This window comes from Colias eurytheme, chromosome 1 (genome assembly GCF_061535395.1).
Source record: "Colias eurytheme isolate Ceu_HAF_F1 chromosome 1, ilColEury1 Martin Lab GWU primary, whole genome shotgun sequence".
In the NCBI taxonomy this organism is placed as follows: domain Eukaryota; kingdom Metazoa; phylum Arthropoda; class Insecta; order Lepidoptera; family Pieridae; genus Colias; species Colias eurytheme.
This window is the reverse complement of record NC_142980.1, coordinates 5,155,760-5,175,913: the sequence shown is the minus strand read 5'-3', so window position 1 is coordinate 5,175,913 and position 20,154 is coordinate 5,155,760. Positions and strand designations below refer to the sequence as shown.

Genomic DNA, 20,154 nt, shown 5'->3' with positions numbered 1-20,154 from the left:
CTACGCTGAATAAATTTAATACAAAAGATGAAAATTTGGGTTAATTACTCTTTATTATAATAAAAACGTTTCAACAATACTACTCTCATCTTTCGCATAGTTTTTGATCATTGCAGATGTGTTGAAACAAATTAAATTTTCATATAATGCGCTGTCATTTAAAAAGAACGTTTTAATGTCCTTATGGAGTTAATTTAAGCATGTATTTTTATTATTTCACTAACAAGGTAATAGTGCACAGGTGTGGTAGTATTATTATAATTTTATACTCGACGATCACGCTACGACATCACAAAACAACGTAGATACGTAAGGACGACATTAAAGGGGATTTTGCAAACGCACTCTGCGTAAAGTGAGTCCATTTATTTGGAAATCCGGTGGGAGGTCACAAAAGTCCACAATAAAAGCCGGGTCCGGTAGCACAGTTTAATTGAGTCCTCCGACCTCATAATCCGGCATTCCCGCCCCTCCCGCTAAATGTTATTTATAAACCAAACTCGAAACACCCGCCGGCCAGTAGGTACCTTACCAACAAATAAATTTTAGCCTATTTCATTCCACGGGTCGGCCGCCTGTTACACCGTTCAGCTTACCCACTTTTTAATCAGCTAAAAGTTATTGAGTTGAACATGTTTTCTGTAGTAATAGTAATTACTTACAAGCTTTTCTTTAACAATTTGCACGGGTATGTGATTAATTATTGTAACTAACTTACGTGAACTAGCAATTAATGTGTGGATTGATTATTTTCTTGATCACTTCTTTTTTTGCTGATTGGTACATTGTATTCTTTTGTAGCTCTTATTATTTTGTGTAAATAATATTTATCTGAGTTTCAAGTCTTCAACAAAACCCACTTCCTATTGAGTAGATATTACTTATATTACCTAAGCCGCAAAATATCACAACAACAGTTTTCTATTCATACATTATTGTTTAAACATATTAAACTCACCACACCCATGTAAATGTTCTATTTAAAGTTTAAAAGTCAACTACCATTTTGGTATAATTTCAATTGCTAATTTAAATCATTATTAAATTCACGCGTTACGTGCTACCTATATTGTCTTTTTTATTCGTTTACGTCACTAATTATTCATAGTGCGTTTATAAGCTTGTTAGCGCAGTTGTCGATTATAATTTAAGATGGAACATGGTTCTCAAATTGCTGTGTTTCGCCTGATTGCGTTTCGTTTAGATTGTGTTCGTCGCGATCGATTACTCGACGCTTTTCCATTTTACTTGTTCGATATGAATGACGCACACGATTATTCGCAGATACAGATTCGAGTAAGTCGACTTTTTCGTTTTTATACGTTACATTTTTTCAACTATTTTTTTTTGCATTTTTAAACAAGTTTCACGAATTTGTTAAAGCTGTCAAATTGAATATTTATTCTAATTAAATTATAGCAATTAATATTTAACTCGGAGACATAAAGCATTGATCTTCGACCTCTGTAAACTTCGAATTGAGTGGGCGACACACGTCAAACAAACAAGTTGAGTGGTTCGCACGTCGGAGGATCCATAAATGAAGTATTGAGTATTAACTATTGGGAATTTGGCAATTAGTATTATCGATGCAATACGCCTGCCGATAATTGAATGGAATCGCGTTAAATAACCATTAATTGGTGTTTCGGGCGCGATTGATATTTATCAGCGCGCGATGGCACCCGGGGCGACAGGCGCGTTGCATGCATTGCTAATGTTGTTTGTCGCGTGTCGGTGTGATGGCGGTCGTGTCGCGCGTCATTCACGCACTATAGTCGTGACCATAATGTATCACGGATTCGTTCTGACCTTTTCGGTGTGAGATGTATAATGCATGCAATTAGATTGTCGAATTGTTGCAGAAACAGTAGCAGCACTGCTTGTCAAGGTACAGACGGTTCTGTGGTTCAGCCATACATGTCATTGGTTTCTAAACATAGCCTGAAAAGCATTTAATGATTGAACTATTGACAGAATAAAAAAAATTATTTGAATAATCATACGTTGACTTTTCATCTTGATCGAGAATTAAACACATATTATATTCATTAATATTTTCAACAATACAAACGTTAAGAATGAACACATCTCTTTATTTCATTTAAATTCATCCCATATTTTACAATAATACCGACCCTTTAAGAATCACGCCAAGTTTCCAAAGGCGTTATGCCAAGCAATCTGAAACGCCTCAAGGAATATTAAGGCCTCAATTTTTGAACTAATTGACATTACAAAGCTAGAAAATATGTTATTAAAAAAAAATAACAATAAAATTTTGGTGTACATTAGACAACTGGTGTAACATCTATTTTTAAGTAATGGTCTATAAAAATATTCATCTAATAATAATCAACGGTGGTACCTGATAGATATGAAAAACTGATTCTTTCATGGTTGAAAAATTTTAGTACCTATGTATTAAAACAAATAGAACAAATGTTTACGATCATTTTATGTAAAGAAGAAATAATTGTAGGATATTTCCTACAATTTCTTCTCAATTAATAAATACGGTAAGATTAGATAACATGATAGCGTGTTATCATGAGAATATAATATTCTATACAATCAAATGTATGACAACAATTTATTTAAAAAATAATATTATTTTTACAAAGAATACAGCTTGTGTTACAAAGTATGTTATATTCACTAGTAAAAGCCAAATATGTATTGAAAAAACAAAAACATCTCATCTTCATTATCATATCACATTACCTACAATAAGTATTCATAATTGACATGAAAGGTCATAATCGTATGTCTTCTTTTGTCGTTAGCGGCTACTGTAGATCGCTGCTTACCAAAATTACTTGGCTTTTACCTCGAGGGCACCCGATATCCATCTTGAATGCAATCGTGACGTACTAATTCCATCATACGAGCCCACGATAGTCTACGTAAGAATTTAATTACTTAATTTTTATTTTATCACTCTCTTGATAAGTTTCCGATTTATAAACATGCAATTGTAAACAGTACATTTTTGCAACAATCTTGCACGTAATTTCAACGACTATGGATAACTAACGCGAATTTCAATTTTTTACCATCACTCGTTTCCAAGTAGACATTCACAATTAAAAATAATTTAATATTCATGAACATTTTAATAAATTCCCCATTGTGTAGTAGGGTTGTTGAGGAAGTGATTATGAGGAAGAGGAGGAGGAAGAGGAATTTTCAACGCAAATTTAGGGGATGCGGATGAGGAAGAGGATATTTTTTTGAGGAAGAGGATGCGGATGAGGAAGCGGAAGAGGAAGCGGATGAGAACGAGGATGAAAACTTTTAAAATAAAAACAAAAGCCACTCTCCTGTCTGTACATATTGATATTCTAAATACTAGCAAAATTGCCCGTTTGATATAAACTACAAAAAGCATCTTACTCAATGTTCATATTCAATAAAATATATTAATTTACAAAGCCTATACCTGTGCCTATAGGTACACACTATATGAGTCACGAGTCCGGCTCAGATGAGCTCTTGTTTATGCATATTACCTACTCGACAAAACCTAATCTATCTCAGAAAAAAAAGTGACTCAAATGGATTAGCTTTTGTGGAGATATTATCAAAAATTACATACAAACAAAACCTAGCCGAGTAGAGACTTACCGCCATATTTATATCTGTGTTCTCTGTCTTCTGATAACAAATTTTGTAATCCTAATGTAAGTTTTGTCGAGTAATATGCATAAACAAAAGCTCATCTATTAGAGCGTATACGCACTATGCGGCTACCGCAGACCGCACAGTGCGCATAGAAATGAATATTACGTACATAATTGTGCTTGCGGTCAGCCGGACGGCTACCCGCAATGCGGCTACCCGCATAGTGCGTATACGCTCTTAGAGTACGACTCGTGACTCAAATATTATATAATATAGGCTTTGTAAATTCGCCGCCCGATCCGCTGCCTTATTACGGATCTTGCAGACGATCAGCAACAACCAAAAATTGCACAATAGCTGTTGTCAATCGTCTATTTCTTATTACGTAAAAGCAGACAACAAGCAGACAATCTGCCGTCAACACTGCTGCCTCTGTCGAGCAACTGAAAAACTAAAAATGCAGTTGTCGCTAATGTAAAGTCAAAGGTTGCTTTGCAAACGGTATTATCTATGACTTGTGACAGCAACACGACAGCAACAACTTAGCAATTCATCTGTTAAATATGCGACAGGTCTAATGCTTGTTGTTGACTAGTTGCTGCTTGTGTTATTATCACTAAAGTGTATAAAAACGCCAAATTACTCACAAATATAGTGTTTTTTATTGATTGTTAACTAAGATCATCAAATATTTATAAATATTATTAAAATATATTGCGGTAAGTGTGCAAAATGTTTTAGGTTAACATTTTCGACAAGTTTTCTAACATAATTGTAGCATTGTACCAATAAGGAGGTATTAAATTTTGTCGTCGCATACATTAATAATATCTTAATTTACGGTTTTATAAACAATGACACGAACATGTTTATTAATTAATAAATGTTAGAGGGAGAACTACGAGTGTCTGTGCTTTTTTATAAACATACGTAGTACCAACAGTTGCCACTTGATTGTGAGTGGCGCTGCTTTCCATACAAAATCAAGTGCATCGGTCGAAGAAAGCAGATGTTGTGCGACAGCGACGCAACAGCTTACATAATACGAATTTTTTTGACGTTTTGCGACCAGTCGCGAACCTGTCGCGCTGCTGTTGCGCGGTGGTCGTTATCTGCTGAATTTTAGCTAATAAGGCCGCCGGCCGCGGCATCGCACTGCAGCAAGTGCGTAGATACGGCATCCTCATAAATTTCCTCTAAATTTTGAGGAAGCGATAACGGAAGAGGATTTTTTTATTTCTATTTTTGAGGATGCGGTAACGGTTAAGGAACCCAAAATATTGCGGAACTTCCGCATTATGGGGAAGCGGAAGAGGAATCCTCAACAACCCTATTGTGTAGGTGTGCCTCGAAGAAGTGAACATGAACTTTTTTGGCGCTTACAACAATCGTACGAACATGTTTCATTCATCTACCTTCCCACAAATCGTACCTACTCCGATGCATTATAATTTTCCGACGAAAGTAGTAATTGTTAGGCGTCATTTTGTGGGTAGTCGGTGCACGCATGGAACCCTGCACTAACCCAAACTCCCGTTCGTCAAGCGGCGCACAATAAAAAAGTGAGTTGATACAGACCAATCATTATAATGATTGGTTATCGATTTGAATAGTGTGTTTAAAAGGACCCACGTTTAGAGCGTACGATTACGCAGTTGCCGACGGCTATTCCTAATCTACGGCAACTCACGATATTTTATCTTACTCTTATAATTTTCGGAAATTCATATAATAACGTTTGATAACAATCTAATTATTATAACGTCCTATTTAACATATCCCATTTGTCGACAAACCGGGACAAAATTGTAGTGGAGGGAATGCGTTCGCTAATTTAATGGGTATTATAGTTATAATTACGAGCGTCTCTATACCTTTTAGCTCTGCTTTCAAAGTTTAGTGTTCGACGTTTTTTATAGTGTAAAATGGTGCATATAACACAGGAGGTAGTCTGTAATTCCATTAAAATAATCTGAAACAGTTGTTTTTTAATCCAGTTGGTTAATTAAGCTTCGTGAATTCGTGGTTGGCATTTATATTCCAATTAAAGTACGTAATATTTAATGTAGTTTGCACAATACAATTTTTGTTTGAGTATAAAATTGTTATTCATGGTGTTATTGGTTGGTTTTATTGTTGTATTTTTTGCGTTTGAATTTTATTTCATCCACAACGTGTAATAACTCTATAGCCTTAGGTATTCAATAATGTTCATAATTAAGTTATAATACTTACTATACCATTTTTAAATGGTTTGACCGTAACATTCAAGATTTCGAATTAGGTATTTAGATGAATCATGAATCATGGATCATGGATCATAACATCATAAACAAAAGTTATCTTATTTTTTGAGATTTGAGACACAATGCATTTTTTTATAAAACATCCTTACATCAGCATGCGAAACATTAGAGAAGGGTACCATTAAAAATGCAAGGCAAGCAAAACTACAGTGAAAATTGCTTGATATTTTATTTAGAAGCGATGGTCAGCCTTCAGTCGAGGCAGTGGACGGGCGGATCTCATCAAATATTGACGGATCGAAGGCCTCCGCCTGGCCATTGGTTGCCTACGTCACAGCCTACGTCACTAGGCGCATTTGTAATGTACCCACACCACGCCCAGACGCAATTACCAAGTTTTGATACAGAGCTATTTGACTAGACGAATTGATGTGCTCGTAATTACTAGCCAGAGTAGAGTTCATTATTTAATAGACCCCGCTCTAACAAATTATGTATTGTGTGGAGCTCTACACCATTCTGAATAAATGGTTTTTTTCCGTTGTCCAGGTTATTAATAGTCCTTAATTTGTAATCGCAGATCGAAAAACACGTAAATGCTAAAAATCAATGTTTTTTTGAAAAAATCAAGCTATAAATGTGTTTTTAAATCGATATCGTTTCCATAATATGTTTATATTATACATACCTATCTACTAGAATAAATAGATTTCTTATATTTCCTAATTCAATGCTTATTCGATTCTGTTTTTACAACGCTATTTATACTGGTTTTTTAAATAGATTTAATACAAAATGTTCGATTTATATGGTAAAAATCGTTTCAAAAATGCTAATACGTTATTTATAAAGCAAATTTAAACTGCCATTCAAATATTAAATATGTTGTTTAAATGTATATCTATGTATCTACGTATACATATAATATAATACATATATTATATGTATACGTAGATACATGCTAGATACATGAAAAATGCTAGAAAAATACAAACGTTCATGATATTTTTCCTGCTATACTTATTATTGATCTTTATTGCACTTACTTCTATTCACAAATAATGAATATATATTACCTAACATTATTGTAACAGAGTTTAAATTTCAATAGCATTCGTAATTTAATCAATCAACTCATTCGTATTTGGATTCCACGAACCTTTGTCGCGGGTTTGACACGAGTTATAGCTCCTAGCACCTTCGCGAATGCACCTGAGTTATCTATAACATTTACAAAACAGTATCTAACGGGCCCTCTTTACAATGGGCAGCGTTGGCCCAACAAATGATCGTCGATGTTGGCTGCCACTACGGCGTTTATGAACATCTACAATGAGGGCCGCTTGATATTTAGGCCCTCTACACTATCATGATTGCCTCTTCTCGCCCAACGCTGCCCATTGTGAAGAGAGCCCATAATGTAATCCTTCGAACAATGTAAAATATAAAAGTCCTGACATATATTTGGTGCTCTATCACAGAAAAATCTGATTTGATTAATGTTTATATTTGTACCTAGAGAAATTACAACCCGGAACTACATAGGCTGTTTTGAGTACTAAACAAGCAAAGCCACAGTGTTATACAATAAACCCAAAGCATATCAAATTGCTGATCACAACATACTATCGAATAGGCCACAGTGTGATAACCTATACCACAGATTTGTAAATAGTTACAGCTATACTACTAAAACACGGTAATGCCACAGAATGCTATATCTATACTACTATAATATTATAAAGCTGAAGAGTTTGTTTGTTTGTTTGTTTGAACGCACTAATCTCGGGAACTACTGTTCCGATTTGAAAAATTCTTTCGGTGTTAGATAGCCCATTTATCGAGGAAGGTTATAGGCTATATTTCATCACGCTACGGGCAACAGGAGTGGAGCCACGGGGGTGAAACCGCGCGGAGCAGCTAGTATACTAATATGGTAATGCTACAAAATTTACGCGTCAACAAAGCCTCAATATTTCGAGGAAAGTTTTCATCAACTATTTCTTTGACTGCAGTATAAACAGACTTAGCTATCGATAGCCGGTTCTTCCATAGATACTGCTTTCTGAATTGGTGGTAAATGTTTAAATGTTATGACTTATGACGATTCAAAAGTGCTTTTATATGAAGTCTAATTGAATAAATAAGTGTTTGAGTTTGATACACCTATTCAAAGGTATGTACTAACGAACCGATAACTAACCATGCTTACCCAAGTACACATGTAGGTACATTTTTATTATTACCCATCTACTAAAATTGTACTTTTTATAAATAACTACATGTAACATTAAAAGTTGCAATAAAACCAATCAACATATCATTAATACTAATGAGCTGTTAATAAAATAACACCTTCAAATGTGATAAATTATTCGAAGTTTTATCTGATCGCGAACCTGGTGACTGATGGCTGTAACATATCCTGTATTGTGCCCATACGAGTTTGTTTGTTTGTCCATAAATTATATATAACGTGTGAAACAAAGGTTAATGTCACGTGATCAATTATGTAAATTTTTTGATAATCTCAGTTTGGCTCTACATAATAATATAGAACAATGACGTTGCTGATTTTTTCGATAGCTTGAAAGGTAGATTAAAAAGTCATATTCGTAACTTAGAGGAAAATTCGTATTTTAACACCTGAAGTGTCATTCATGCATCATATATTCTAGAAGTTTGAAGACCGATTTATTAAAAAAAAAGACGGATTGCACTCCGGGAGTGCCGGCAGAAGTGAAAACTTGATTATTAACGATTGATATTTTGGAATGGTATCCGTCTTACGCATGGAATAATATAAGGGCTAAAAAAGGGCGTCTTACGCTTTTTCGATCAGGCCACGTGTCCTGACGCGAGTTTAAGATTTTATACCCAACGCCGCTAAAGAAGTTTTCACTTCAAAAAGGAAACTTATGACTGTGTCATCAGTTTAATCGTTTTCCATAATCACTACATAGTATAAAACAAAGTCGCTTTTTCTGTCCCTATGTCTCTACTCTCTATGTATGCTTAAATCTTTGAAAGTACGCAACGGATTTTGATGCGGTTTTTTGTAATAGATAGTGATTCAAAAGGAAGGTTTTAGTATATAATTTATAAGGTTTTAGACAAAGCGGGCGAAGCCGGGGGCGGTAAGCTAGTTAGGTAGGTATGTTTTAAACATCAAAATATACAAATATAATAAACGTATAAATAAAAAAATAACATTATTCGGGCACCTACTTAATTAAAATTAAAAAAATAATAATATATCACTAAAAGCGTGTTAATAAACTAGATGACCCGTGCCTACTTCGACCAAATAATTATTATTAATTCAATTAAGTATAAAATAAACTATTTAATAACTTATTTATGTTTTTAGCATATTTAAAGAATTTTACATATTTAATACAAAACTTCCATTTGAGTCAAATAAAAAAATAAAAAATAATCCTTATGACGTGCAAGATAACAGGAATAATCGCTAATTGTATCATAAAAATATACATGTCATAGTATATATCTACCCATGTATCTAAAATATCAATAAATGTTTCACTATCAGTTGCATTAGCACTTTTAAAGTATAAATTAATAAAAAAATACAAGACATGGGAAGTCTATTATAGATCGTATTATAAGATAACTCGATAACATCGCATGTGTCCTTGCTAGAACTAGATTTGAAGTTTATCTTACAACATCTCTGACATTTTCTAATCGCCCAATTATTTTTCCTAGATTATGTTTATTTTAAAATGACACTCGTTTTTTAATCGTTTTTAAGATTTCTATTGTGGTTCCGTACATTTTTTTTATAATATCCATAAAGCCATGTAATATTAATACTCATTCAAAATTCATGTTTAACGAAGCAGGGGTAGATAGATACTAGAAAAAATATTAGTAACTAGCGGTCCGCCCCGGCTTCGCCCGTGGTACATATTTACGTTTTCTCTACATAAGACCCATCCTCGTACTTCAAGGAATATAATAAAAAAAGAATTATCAAAATCGGTTAAGCCGTTCTCAAGTTATGCGCTTACCAACACATTTTGGGATTCATTTTTATATTATAGATTATGAAAAGGTTTTATGCATCATATATTTTTTGCATATTATACAAAAATAACTCTTTACCATACAACTCTTTACATTAGCCATTTCTAAAACAAAAGTAAACGTTAACAGAAACAGTATAAGTAGCCAGCACACAAAGCTTCAAAGCAACTTAATAACAAATAAATCCATTCCGATTATCACACGTACCCTACATATTGTTTCCCACCCCATAATATCCCATATACGCCCATAAAACATTAATTCGCTCCCCTCTCTTTACTGAACACTTTCCTTTTGACAGATTCAACTGAATAACTGCAGCTTTTTTATTTAATTTAAGAGTAATAGAGATGCTAGTGTTTATTCTGTCCTCTTGCTAGTTTTTATTGAAAATTGTGTTTACAGAGTCACCCCCAGTTGACTGATATTGCTTCGCTTTGATTTGATCGTTCTTAGATATTTGTTGTTTGATTTGGGTAAATTAAATGGTGAGTTTTATAATTACCGTTATAGCATAGTTGTTATAGTACATATTGATTATAAGGTTTTGCATACATTGAGCTATATAAATCGAATGAGGCCTTTTTAAAAAATTGACAATTTTTTATTTTTTATACGTCATTATTTCAAATTAAGCTTTTGATTGAACCCTAAATCTAGGAATCAAAATCGTATAAATTTGGATTAATGCGTGGATACCGTTGTTTCAGATTTAAATCTGATAAGATCTCAATCAAAGAATTTACAAAAAATCTCAAATCCTCTTGTTTTCAAGGTCGACCTGTGCTTAAATCCTAGAATATATATTATCTCAAAAGCTTTAAAATTATATTAAGACGTATTTAAAAATTAATAATATACATACATCTTGCAAAATTATCTATATTTAGTCTTATCTTCTTGTCTTAAGCTAAATAAATTTGTGCTCTAAAAATAGTAAAATATACATCCTTAAACATTTTTATTTATTTTTTGTTTCGCAATGGAAACAAGAAATCAAGCTTTTTGTAGTATTTAATTTAACATTTTTCTTCCTATTCGTTCTACTTTTTTAAAAATTATGAGTAAACAGTAGTTGATTTGCTTTTTTGTTTCGTAAGACTTTCACATAAATTAATTCATTACTTATTGTCTTATTTACCTATGTAATATTGTTGTTTGATAGTTCCTTGAACGTTTACTAGCTTTCAGTAAAATAAACAGATCAATAAAAGTTCAAAGAAACAGTTTAAAACATCGCATGTTCGATTCTCTTGTTCTATCTATTGTATCTATTTATAGCGGGAAAATACAAACCGCATATCGATCGTTGATACGATTGTTTGATATCAACGAGTACATAGAAACTATCACTAATGACACCGTTACATCTAACCTATTATTACACATGCTATATAACAGCCAATATATGGGTCCATTTTTAACGTCAACCCTTTCAAATACAAACCTTATTCACCACTAATAAGGTCGATATTGTGTGGTGATGGTTTGTATAACGTTATCTATGTTTGAATGACAACGGAATCAGTGATACCTAAATATCACAGGCCGTAATAACGTGGTGTGTCGCATGGTATTACCACGTATTACTAATTACTGGTATGCACGCAACCAATAGTCGCTGGGGTATTAGCTCATGACGCATTTATCGAAGCTCTATATATAAGGTAATATCTCTATATATAAAATTCACCACACTCAGAACGGCTGGGTCGATTCTCATGATATTTGGTGTTCTTGTTGGGTAGATCTGAAAATGGGCAAACATCTATTTTTCATATTCTTAAGTGATAAGAGCAAGGCAGAATAAAATTTGCCGAGACAGTTGTTGTAGGAATTATACTTAGGTATATAGATAGTTTACACAATATGACGTGATTTGTTTTGGTCTATACAATTTTAGTTCTTCTGTTGAGATTTAAATTTTAAATCCATATCCGAATATGATTTCAAACTTCAAATGAATGTTTTATTGTTCTTGTAGAGCTTAGAAAACTTTAACTTCTCTACAATAGTTGTATGCTCCAAGCCCCAAAAGTAAACATGGTGTTCTAGAAATCTATTTTATTTCCCCTAGGACGAACACTGCTGTTCGAAGTAATATACAGAAAGTGCTCTTACAATAACACTATCGATACTGCTTTGAAAATCTGAATTTCCACCTCAATCACATCAGCTACCTACCTATTACCTAGCATTTTTGTAGCAATTGTTGAGATGAAGTAATTTTAATTTTTTACTAGCTTTCCGTCCGCGTAAGTAAAACAAGCATAGTTCCCGTTCCCGTGCATTTTCATTTCATTTCAGGGACAAAACTAATCTATGTTCTTTTTCAGATCTTAAACTATCTTTGTACCAAATTTTATCCAAATCGATTCAGTGATTTAGGTGTGAAGAATATACAGACGTATAAGTGTAGGGATAATTTTTAAAAGCTCTGTTTTCTCAATTAAGCGGTAATAAGCCGACGACAGCGGCTGTAATTATTGAGTTCAATAGCCTGAACCTATTTAATTATCTTCTTTATTATAAAGTTAATTTAACGACATTATAATAACTAGTCACCGTGTTGTCTTTTTCTCAGTTATAATAAATACTTATTAATTGGCTTGGAATAATAAAGTTGTCTTTACTAGTATTGGGATTCACTTTAATAAGCAACTAAAGATTCCAGGAATGAAATTCCATTTGCTCGTCTTTTGTAACGTATTGAGCCAATTGTTAGTTTCGTTTAAGTACATAGAATGAATACATTGTCAAAAGAAGCAATACCGAAAGTCGAGCCTACAATAAACTAGACAAAGCACACTAGACATAGAAAAACTTGACCACAACATATCAAATAATTTGCCAACGCTATTAGAAATCAAACAAAACTCACATTTATTACAATACTCTAACATTCAATTTGGCCTAACTATCACGAATAACGAGGACGAAATGCTAGAGCTTAAACCTGCAGTTTTATCTATACAGAATGATATCACACAAACAAGGCATCGAGGCAATTCGAATTGTTAGGTGCCACTCTTATCCGATCGATGGCAGGCTTAGTGTCCAATTATTGCAATTGATATTTAGAACGGTTAATTGTTATTGCAATACTATTGTAAATGGTACACCTCTTGATATGCTCAATGCTTCTAACGACCTTAAAATTACATACATAGCTGGAAGTAAAGTTAAAAGTGAAATAAATCCAGAATGATATTGTGAATTGCGTCTTACAGATTATCTATATAGTATAGAGTTCATTATCCAGAATCCAGCATTGAGTACTTATCCTCCAACCACAATAATTAATAGTTATCTGACTTAGACATAAATTTGATTTTACTCAATCAACTTCTTCTGCAGATTATCTCCAGAAGATTCTGAGCAACATTGACATTTCTATTAGAAGTTTTGCACAGCTATCACTTTTGCATAAATCTGTAAGATTCATTGGAGAATGCAATGGCATCTTAATCAATTCAAAATCGCTATTAGATTACTCTGGATTACTCCATAGTTAACGTCATTCTTGAACAGATTTTGACAGCTTACGCAGATATCAAAACCTTGATCAAAACGATATTCCATTTTATTTTATTTCATCCACTTAATCGAACAGCTCTTGGTTATGATAGAAAGTAATAAAGACTAAACTTTAATAGCCGATCAAAGACATTTAGATAGTAATAGGCACTTAATTATCATTAACATTTTCTTAGCTCAATATGCAGCAGATAATATTATGGTCCCTCAATCGAGTGTCATTGCTGTACTATATAGGATTAAACTTTGGTGTAAATTTTTATGACCCGTTTAAATCTCCATGTGAAATATGTGGATTAAGTCATAGATATGCTTAATTATTTTATGTCTATCTATCCGTCTCTGATTATCGCTCTAATTTCCATATCAATAAAGATGAAGATCGCATTAACCTATTAGATAATATTTGAAATAAAGGCGCGCATGAGGGTAATTAAAATTATGATAATCATAAGTAAACCATTACATCATCAACAAAATCGTAATAGTACACGGTACGTTAGGACCCGTTCATCCATAATGTAGTATATTAAACAAGAATCTTCAAAGACGTCTCACTTTGTTTAAAGAAAACATCGGCCTACAAACGGAGCATTAGTGCTTCAAGTGTGTACATACTTACTTGTGCTATTATTTCAACTCTACCCCAATATTTGACCAAATCTTTGGACGTCCTTTCGACCTCTCCACTCCCTTTAATCTTTTACCGCCAAAAGTTTAAGTATATATGTTAAATAAACATGTTTTTATTTGTCGTATTGGGCTGGAGGACGCGGAGGGCACTTTGGAGTATGATTGCACTCCACAAATATTGCGTTTTCAAATTGAACAGTTTAAACGGGCTTAGATTTTAGTGTACGATTACTAATTAATTTAATGGATTCGGTTTTTTTTTTATTTGGTATACTTTGTATACAATTACCCATTGGGCGAGCTACATCTATTGCTACTAACTTCTAACTGCATAATAGCAAAATTGCAATTGTAATTAATAAAGATTATTAAACTGTTATCGGTAGCGTGGCTGTTATCAAAACTCGTGACATCTATCTTAATCCATCCATAAATCTTAATTAATTTAAAACTGTTAATGCGTCAGCTTATTTAAAATATCACAATTAATGAAAGACGTGGGTCGATTTCTAAAATATCTTTATCTCCGTATTGAAATCTAAAAATTGGGTAATACTGCGATATTTATGGTGTTGATAATGTAACGAATTGTTGAATTCTCTTAGGTTTTAATTAATTAATTGTTTTGTATTAGTCGATGTTCTGCTGTGTTCGGTTCGTCTTGTGGTTTAAGTAAATTAATAATACCATATATCTTATAAGAATAAAGGATGTTTTTATTGCAAGTGGCAATTCATCGCCAACCAGTGTATTAATATTATGTAGAAGGACCTTCATATAATAATTACCTGATTATTTACCATGTTCCACTTCCAGATATATTCAAAAACATTTCACAATATATTAAGATAAATCTTAATCGTTTACATTGTAGATACGAATGTTGATTAAGCGTAATAATTAAAGATATAATTTGTTAAATCATTGAGTGTTAAACGACTTTAAATATTTATGTATCCTATGTTATTACCTATACTGTTATTTAATAATATTGAATTATAATATACGAAATGGAATGATTCATTATTGGTTAAAGGTGAATTGCTTTTATCCTTAAAAAACGTTCCTGTTTTCATTAATTCTTTGTTCAATTTAAAGTAAAAAGTTTCTTTCTCTTTTCCAATATTCTATCGATATAAATCTATTCGAATCGTTTCTGGAATATTGTTGTTTGAAACGTTTTTAAACTCGCTTCAGAGTGATGCCTAACGTTACAAAATAATTTGATAAAGGCACTAACACCTTTAAAATGCGATATTTGTTTGAACTGGGCCTTAATGGACTTAACTAAACGAGTGGGTATTCAACACAGAGCCGTATAAAAAGAGGATGTGCTGACGTTCTGACGCTCGGGCAATGTGGTTGCATAACAGTTTTATTGTCAGATCAAGGTACCTACAATAAAAACAATGATCAATAGGATTAATCGAATGCAATGCGGGAAATTGATACCTTACAAGCGAGGCTAAAGGCTTTATAAAAATAAGCCTATTGTATTGTTTTGTTACGGGCATTCATAAGATTTGATGTAGCTGTGAGCAGACAATTAATAAACTGCCTGATGGACTAGTTAGAGTTAATTTGTCTGTTTTGTTATGTGTTTGTTCTTCTTATTTTTTTATTTCCTTTCAGTTTTTCTCTTAATAATTCGTAAAATTTTATTTCTTTGCAAGTTTACTCTTTTAAGTTCGTAGATATTTATTTATACTCAGGTGTTAATAATCACACTCAATGTACTTTTCCTCATTTAAAATTAATAAACGAAATCAGACATCTTAATCAATTACAAGATATTTTAATATAATGCAAATTTAGTTTTAATTAACAATATTTTACCGATCAAGATAAAACTTACGGACTTGAAATAAAGCATAAAAAGTTGATCCTGTTTACAAAAACGTCAAATATTCCGACATAATGTGAAATTGTTTTACATGAAAATCGCTCTTATGTCATTAGCATTAATAGTTAGAATAGCGTGAAATAATTTGAAGAAGTGGGCAGGTGTGTAACCGCAAACCTATCGAGATTATTGACACTGTATTTTTATTTTGTTTGCTATCGGTTTGATGCTTAGCCTCAACTATAAAGGCAATGTTTAAATTATTTAAAATGGTTTATTGTGTATTAAGTTATTAATATTGTAAGAATTGATAGATTAACTATTTATTTAAGAAACAATAGGAATAACTAACAAGTGTAGGCGGAAACTAATAAATGCTTATACTTACTATTTAAATACCAAAGCTTGTTTCCACAAGCGAAAAATATAAAATCAATTCTTTGATACAAATTCTGAAAATTAAAAATAAATCCAGCAATATAAATCCCATAACTTCAATACGAATACATTTTATAATTTCGTGATATATCTAACGATGTCGATGAAACGAGAACCGACATAACGACGACAATTATTTATTTTTATAACGTGTTTAATGCCTCTCAAATTTAACAATAAACATCGGTCTGAATGAACGCTGTTTTCACTTTTCTGATCTTATCTTCCTCGTCTACTTCAAAAGAGGTTAAGTTTATACGTCATTATCGTAAAATAGCCTTTGTGATGACGAATAAAGATGTCGTCCATTCTTATTTCGTGAAATCAAATAAGAATAAACGGACCGTTTGAGAATCGAATTTGAATGTATATTCTCCTTGATAAAAATAAACCGGCTAAATGAGTCGTTACCGGTTGATAAATGTTGTTATGTGCACATTTCTGTTGTTCAATAATTAAGTGATAGGAAATTTAGTAGCAATATTTCAATTTTTACTTGAGCGTTGAAAATTGTATTCATCGTACTCATAGTTCAGACAAAAGTCTAATAAGAAAATGATTGGGCCTATGAAATGATTAAATTTTTAAATCATTAAAAGCTAGCTATATTAAATAAATATTAATATTTTAGCAGTTCCAAAAAACTAATAAGGAATTATTATTTTCAGTTGCTGGTCGGCAGTAGCGGGGCGGGCAATGGCGGGGCAGCCACGTCGCCAGACGGTGGCTCAAGTTCTGCCCCACCATTGTCGCCGGGAGGTTCTGGCGTCGTCGGCGGCGCCCTGTCGCCCGGCGCGGGCAGCCACGCCAGCACCCCGGCCGCCTCGTGCTGCGACACCCCTCGGCCCATCATCACCGACCCCGTCTCAGGCCAAACGGTCTGCTCCTGCCAATACGACGGGGCACGACTAGCCCTGTCCTCGTACCCTCGCCTCTCCAGCGCCGCTGTCGGCGTGTACGGAGCTCCCTACCCATCTACAGACCAAAACCCGTACCCTAGCATCGGCGTTGACAGCTCAGCGTTCTATTCACCTTTGGTAAGTCCTCCGCCCACGTGGCCCGACTTTCCTATTCAATGGCGATACAGTTTGAAACTATTACCAAAAGTGAACATTGCAAATAGGTTAGAATAGGTTCATTCGAAGCGAGGTTTATCGTTCTCCAGCCCGATACATGTTCAGAGTTGGCGATAGCGTGGCGTGCATGGCCTCCAACCGGTCCGTGAGCGCTGGGCCAGAAAATCACCGACACCTCGAAACTCGCGCCGCCGCCCTGTCACGAAACATTAATATTTAAACTTGAAAATAAATTCGAAAAGCGACCGCCATTATTATACCAATTACACTTCACCGTTCAGCCTTGAACGCTTGCTATTCGACATGACCAAGTTTCTCGCATTATTTTTCAGTAGCGTCAATTCCGTTGTGTCATAAAATTCAATTTGCGGTCGCGTCCAAGATGGGTAACAACGGTTTAGCACCTTGTCTGCTTGAAAAGGGGACAAATGAGCGGTTACTGTATGCGGGATCCTTAATCCTTATAAGGGGCTTCGGCCGCATCGCACTGTACATATACGCACTCTATAAAGAAAAACTGGGAATACTTTAAAAACGATTGTAGCGTTATTGTGATGGAGATCAATTCGATTCAATTCGTACGATTTAAGCTCATGACACGTAGCACATGTGAAATCCACTAAGCCCCGAAAATCCTATCGAACGAAAGATGATCCGGTTTTTGTCAAGTGTAAAGAGGAAGTTTCTCGCCTTAATCTTGAAGAGGTGAAATATTTCAAGGAAGTTTTGAGGTGCGATGTTCGACTTTATAATTCTGTTCCCTTCATTGTTGTTCTCGGTTCGATTTTCTGCTCGGGGCAGATAGCGTAAACCGAAAATTATTCAAGATAATACGCATAAAATATGAGTTCGTTCAACTCTGCGCGTAATTATAATATCACCGTGCTCGGTAATTGTGGATGCATCCTAAATCGCCAGCAGAGAGATCTCTATCTGTCATTGTATTTAACGAGGTTTGTGAGTACCTACACTCTGTGACCCTGTGCATGTTTAATAACAGGTGTTTAAATGTATGTATACTGTCATTGTGTGCCGTGTGCTCATACCTAACTCACGACAAGCCCGGCCGGTTCCGTGCAAGAGACAATTTAGCGAACAATGATGACGCTCCGCCACAAATATACTGTGTCTGACTTCATAAGTCTTCCTGCTGCTTTACACGATATTCGACTTATATGTACTGCATTTAGGTTTCAATTCTGAACAACACGAGCTACAAACCATTGCGAGTGAAAATATTCAACTGCCATTTTAGTATACGAGCGACTCCGGTGGCGCCGTCTGTCGCAATGGACTTAACAACAATGAGCAGCGCCATCTTTTATCTATTGTGTTCTTTTGATAATCAATAAAACAGTTTCATTTTTTGTAGCGAGCTTTTATTGAATTCAACGCGCGCTATGAATCATTAGCAATCATATTAGTGTTAAAGTGTAATGATGAATTAATAATGAGATGACATTCAATGTTAATTATAAATAAAAATATGTTATTATATTTACATAACAATATTTAATAACGCAAGCACTAGCGGTAGCAAATGCAACTATAAAATCTTTCACCAAATCCAAGCGATGTGCAGCTGCAATGCATTTCTCGTTCCCTTATTGCAAACGGAAATATTCGAAGCCCTACCTTGCATCCCTTCATTGATTGACATACAACTTTGACATCCTTCTGTTATAAAATCCTTATTCAAGTTTATAAGCTTTAAATCTCAACGTCGTCGCGTTCTCAACCAAATCGAATAGACTTTTCTAAACTCATTATCATGACTAAATTAAGAGTGCGATAAGAGAAACGAAACTCACAGCGAGCGAGCCGATCAGATTCGTAACAAAACGCCAATTTAAATACATCACTAATCTTATGTCAAAGAGAATAAGTTTAGAAAAAGTCGACCAGAATTTCAATTAAAGGGCGACCGAGCAGGACAGCGTGCACGCAACCCCGGGCGGTGGGAGAGAGATGAAAAAAATAAATAAAACTGAAGCGAAATCAAGCGAATTGAAAATAGCCATTAAGGTGTTAATGAGGGTCTTATTAAGCCGTCTCCCGGTGGGTGGTCCGTCTTTGCTCTTTTGTTCATTAATCACAACAGATTAAGTTTGGACCTAATTATCAAATTAACATGAAAACAACTAGTTTAGTTGTACACGTAGTTTGTACTGCGGTAAAATATAATAATTGTGTATTATTGTAGTAATGAATTGGTCTAAATGAATAGTAGGTATAACAAATGAATTATTGTTATTAACGTTCATTTATTTGAATAGAGCTTATAAATTATTATATTATTTTTTTTATTTCATGATTAATTAAATAATAATATAAATTTTAAAGTAATTTACTTTGTCATGTAAATAATTAAATAAAACGTTTGCGTTTATTGATGTACCTATTATTAAAATCCACAGATGCAAAAGTAAAATGTTTCTTAAATACATTAAAACCAAATAGACTAAAATAAGGGCATACAGTTAAGCATTACTCTTTCATCAATTACCTAATTAGTGTTGTGACCTTGCTTTCCTCGTAATGGTTTTAGGTCTAATTATATTCAATGGGCCGACGGAGAAATGTACAGCGTTAGTTGGTTATGTTTTAATTATAAAAGGTACAGTTACGACTTTACAAGGGCCTAATTGTGAATTATATTATTTCGAGATGTGTCACTAATCACTATGTTAGGAAATTGTGTGAGATT

The 20,154-nt window shown here is 33.8% G+C and overlaps 1 protein-coding gene across 3 annotated transcripts in view; it reads left to right on the top strand.

Annotated features, from left to right (window-relative positions):
* LOC149910986 (homeobox protein caupolican-like) overlaps positions 1-20,154 on the top strand; it is a 92,816-nt gene that overhangs the window by 46,272 nt on the left and 26,390 nt on the right. For all 3 annotated transcript variants that reach the window (XM_090101633.1, XM_090101649.1, XM_090101641.1), the window contains exon 2: positions 17,040-17,408. In XM_090101633.1, the coding sequence (XP_089957759.1) occupies positions 17,040-17,408 (369 nt within the window). The remainder of the gene's footprint in view (positions 1-17,039; positions 17,409-20,154) is intronic.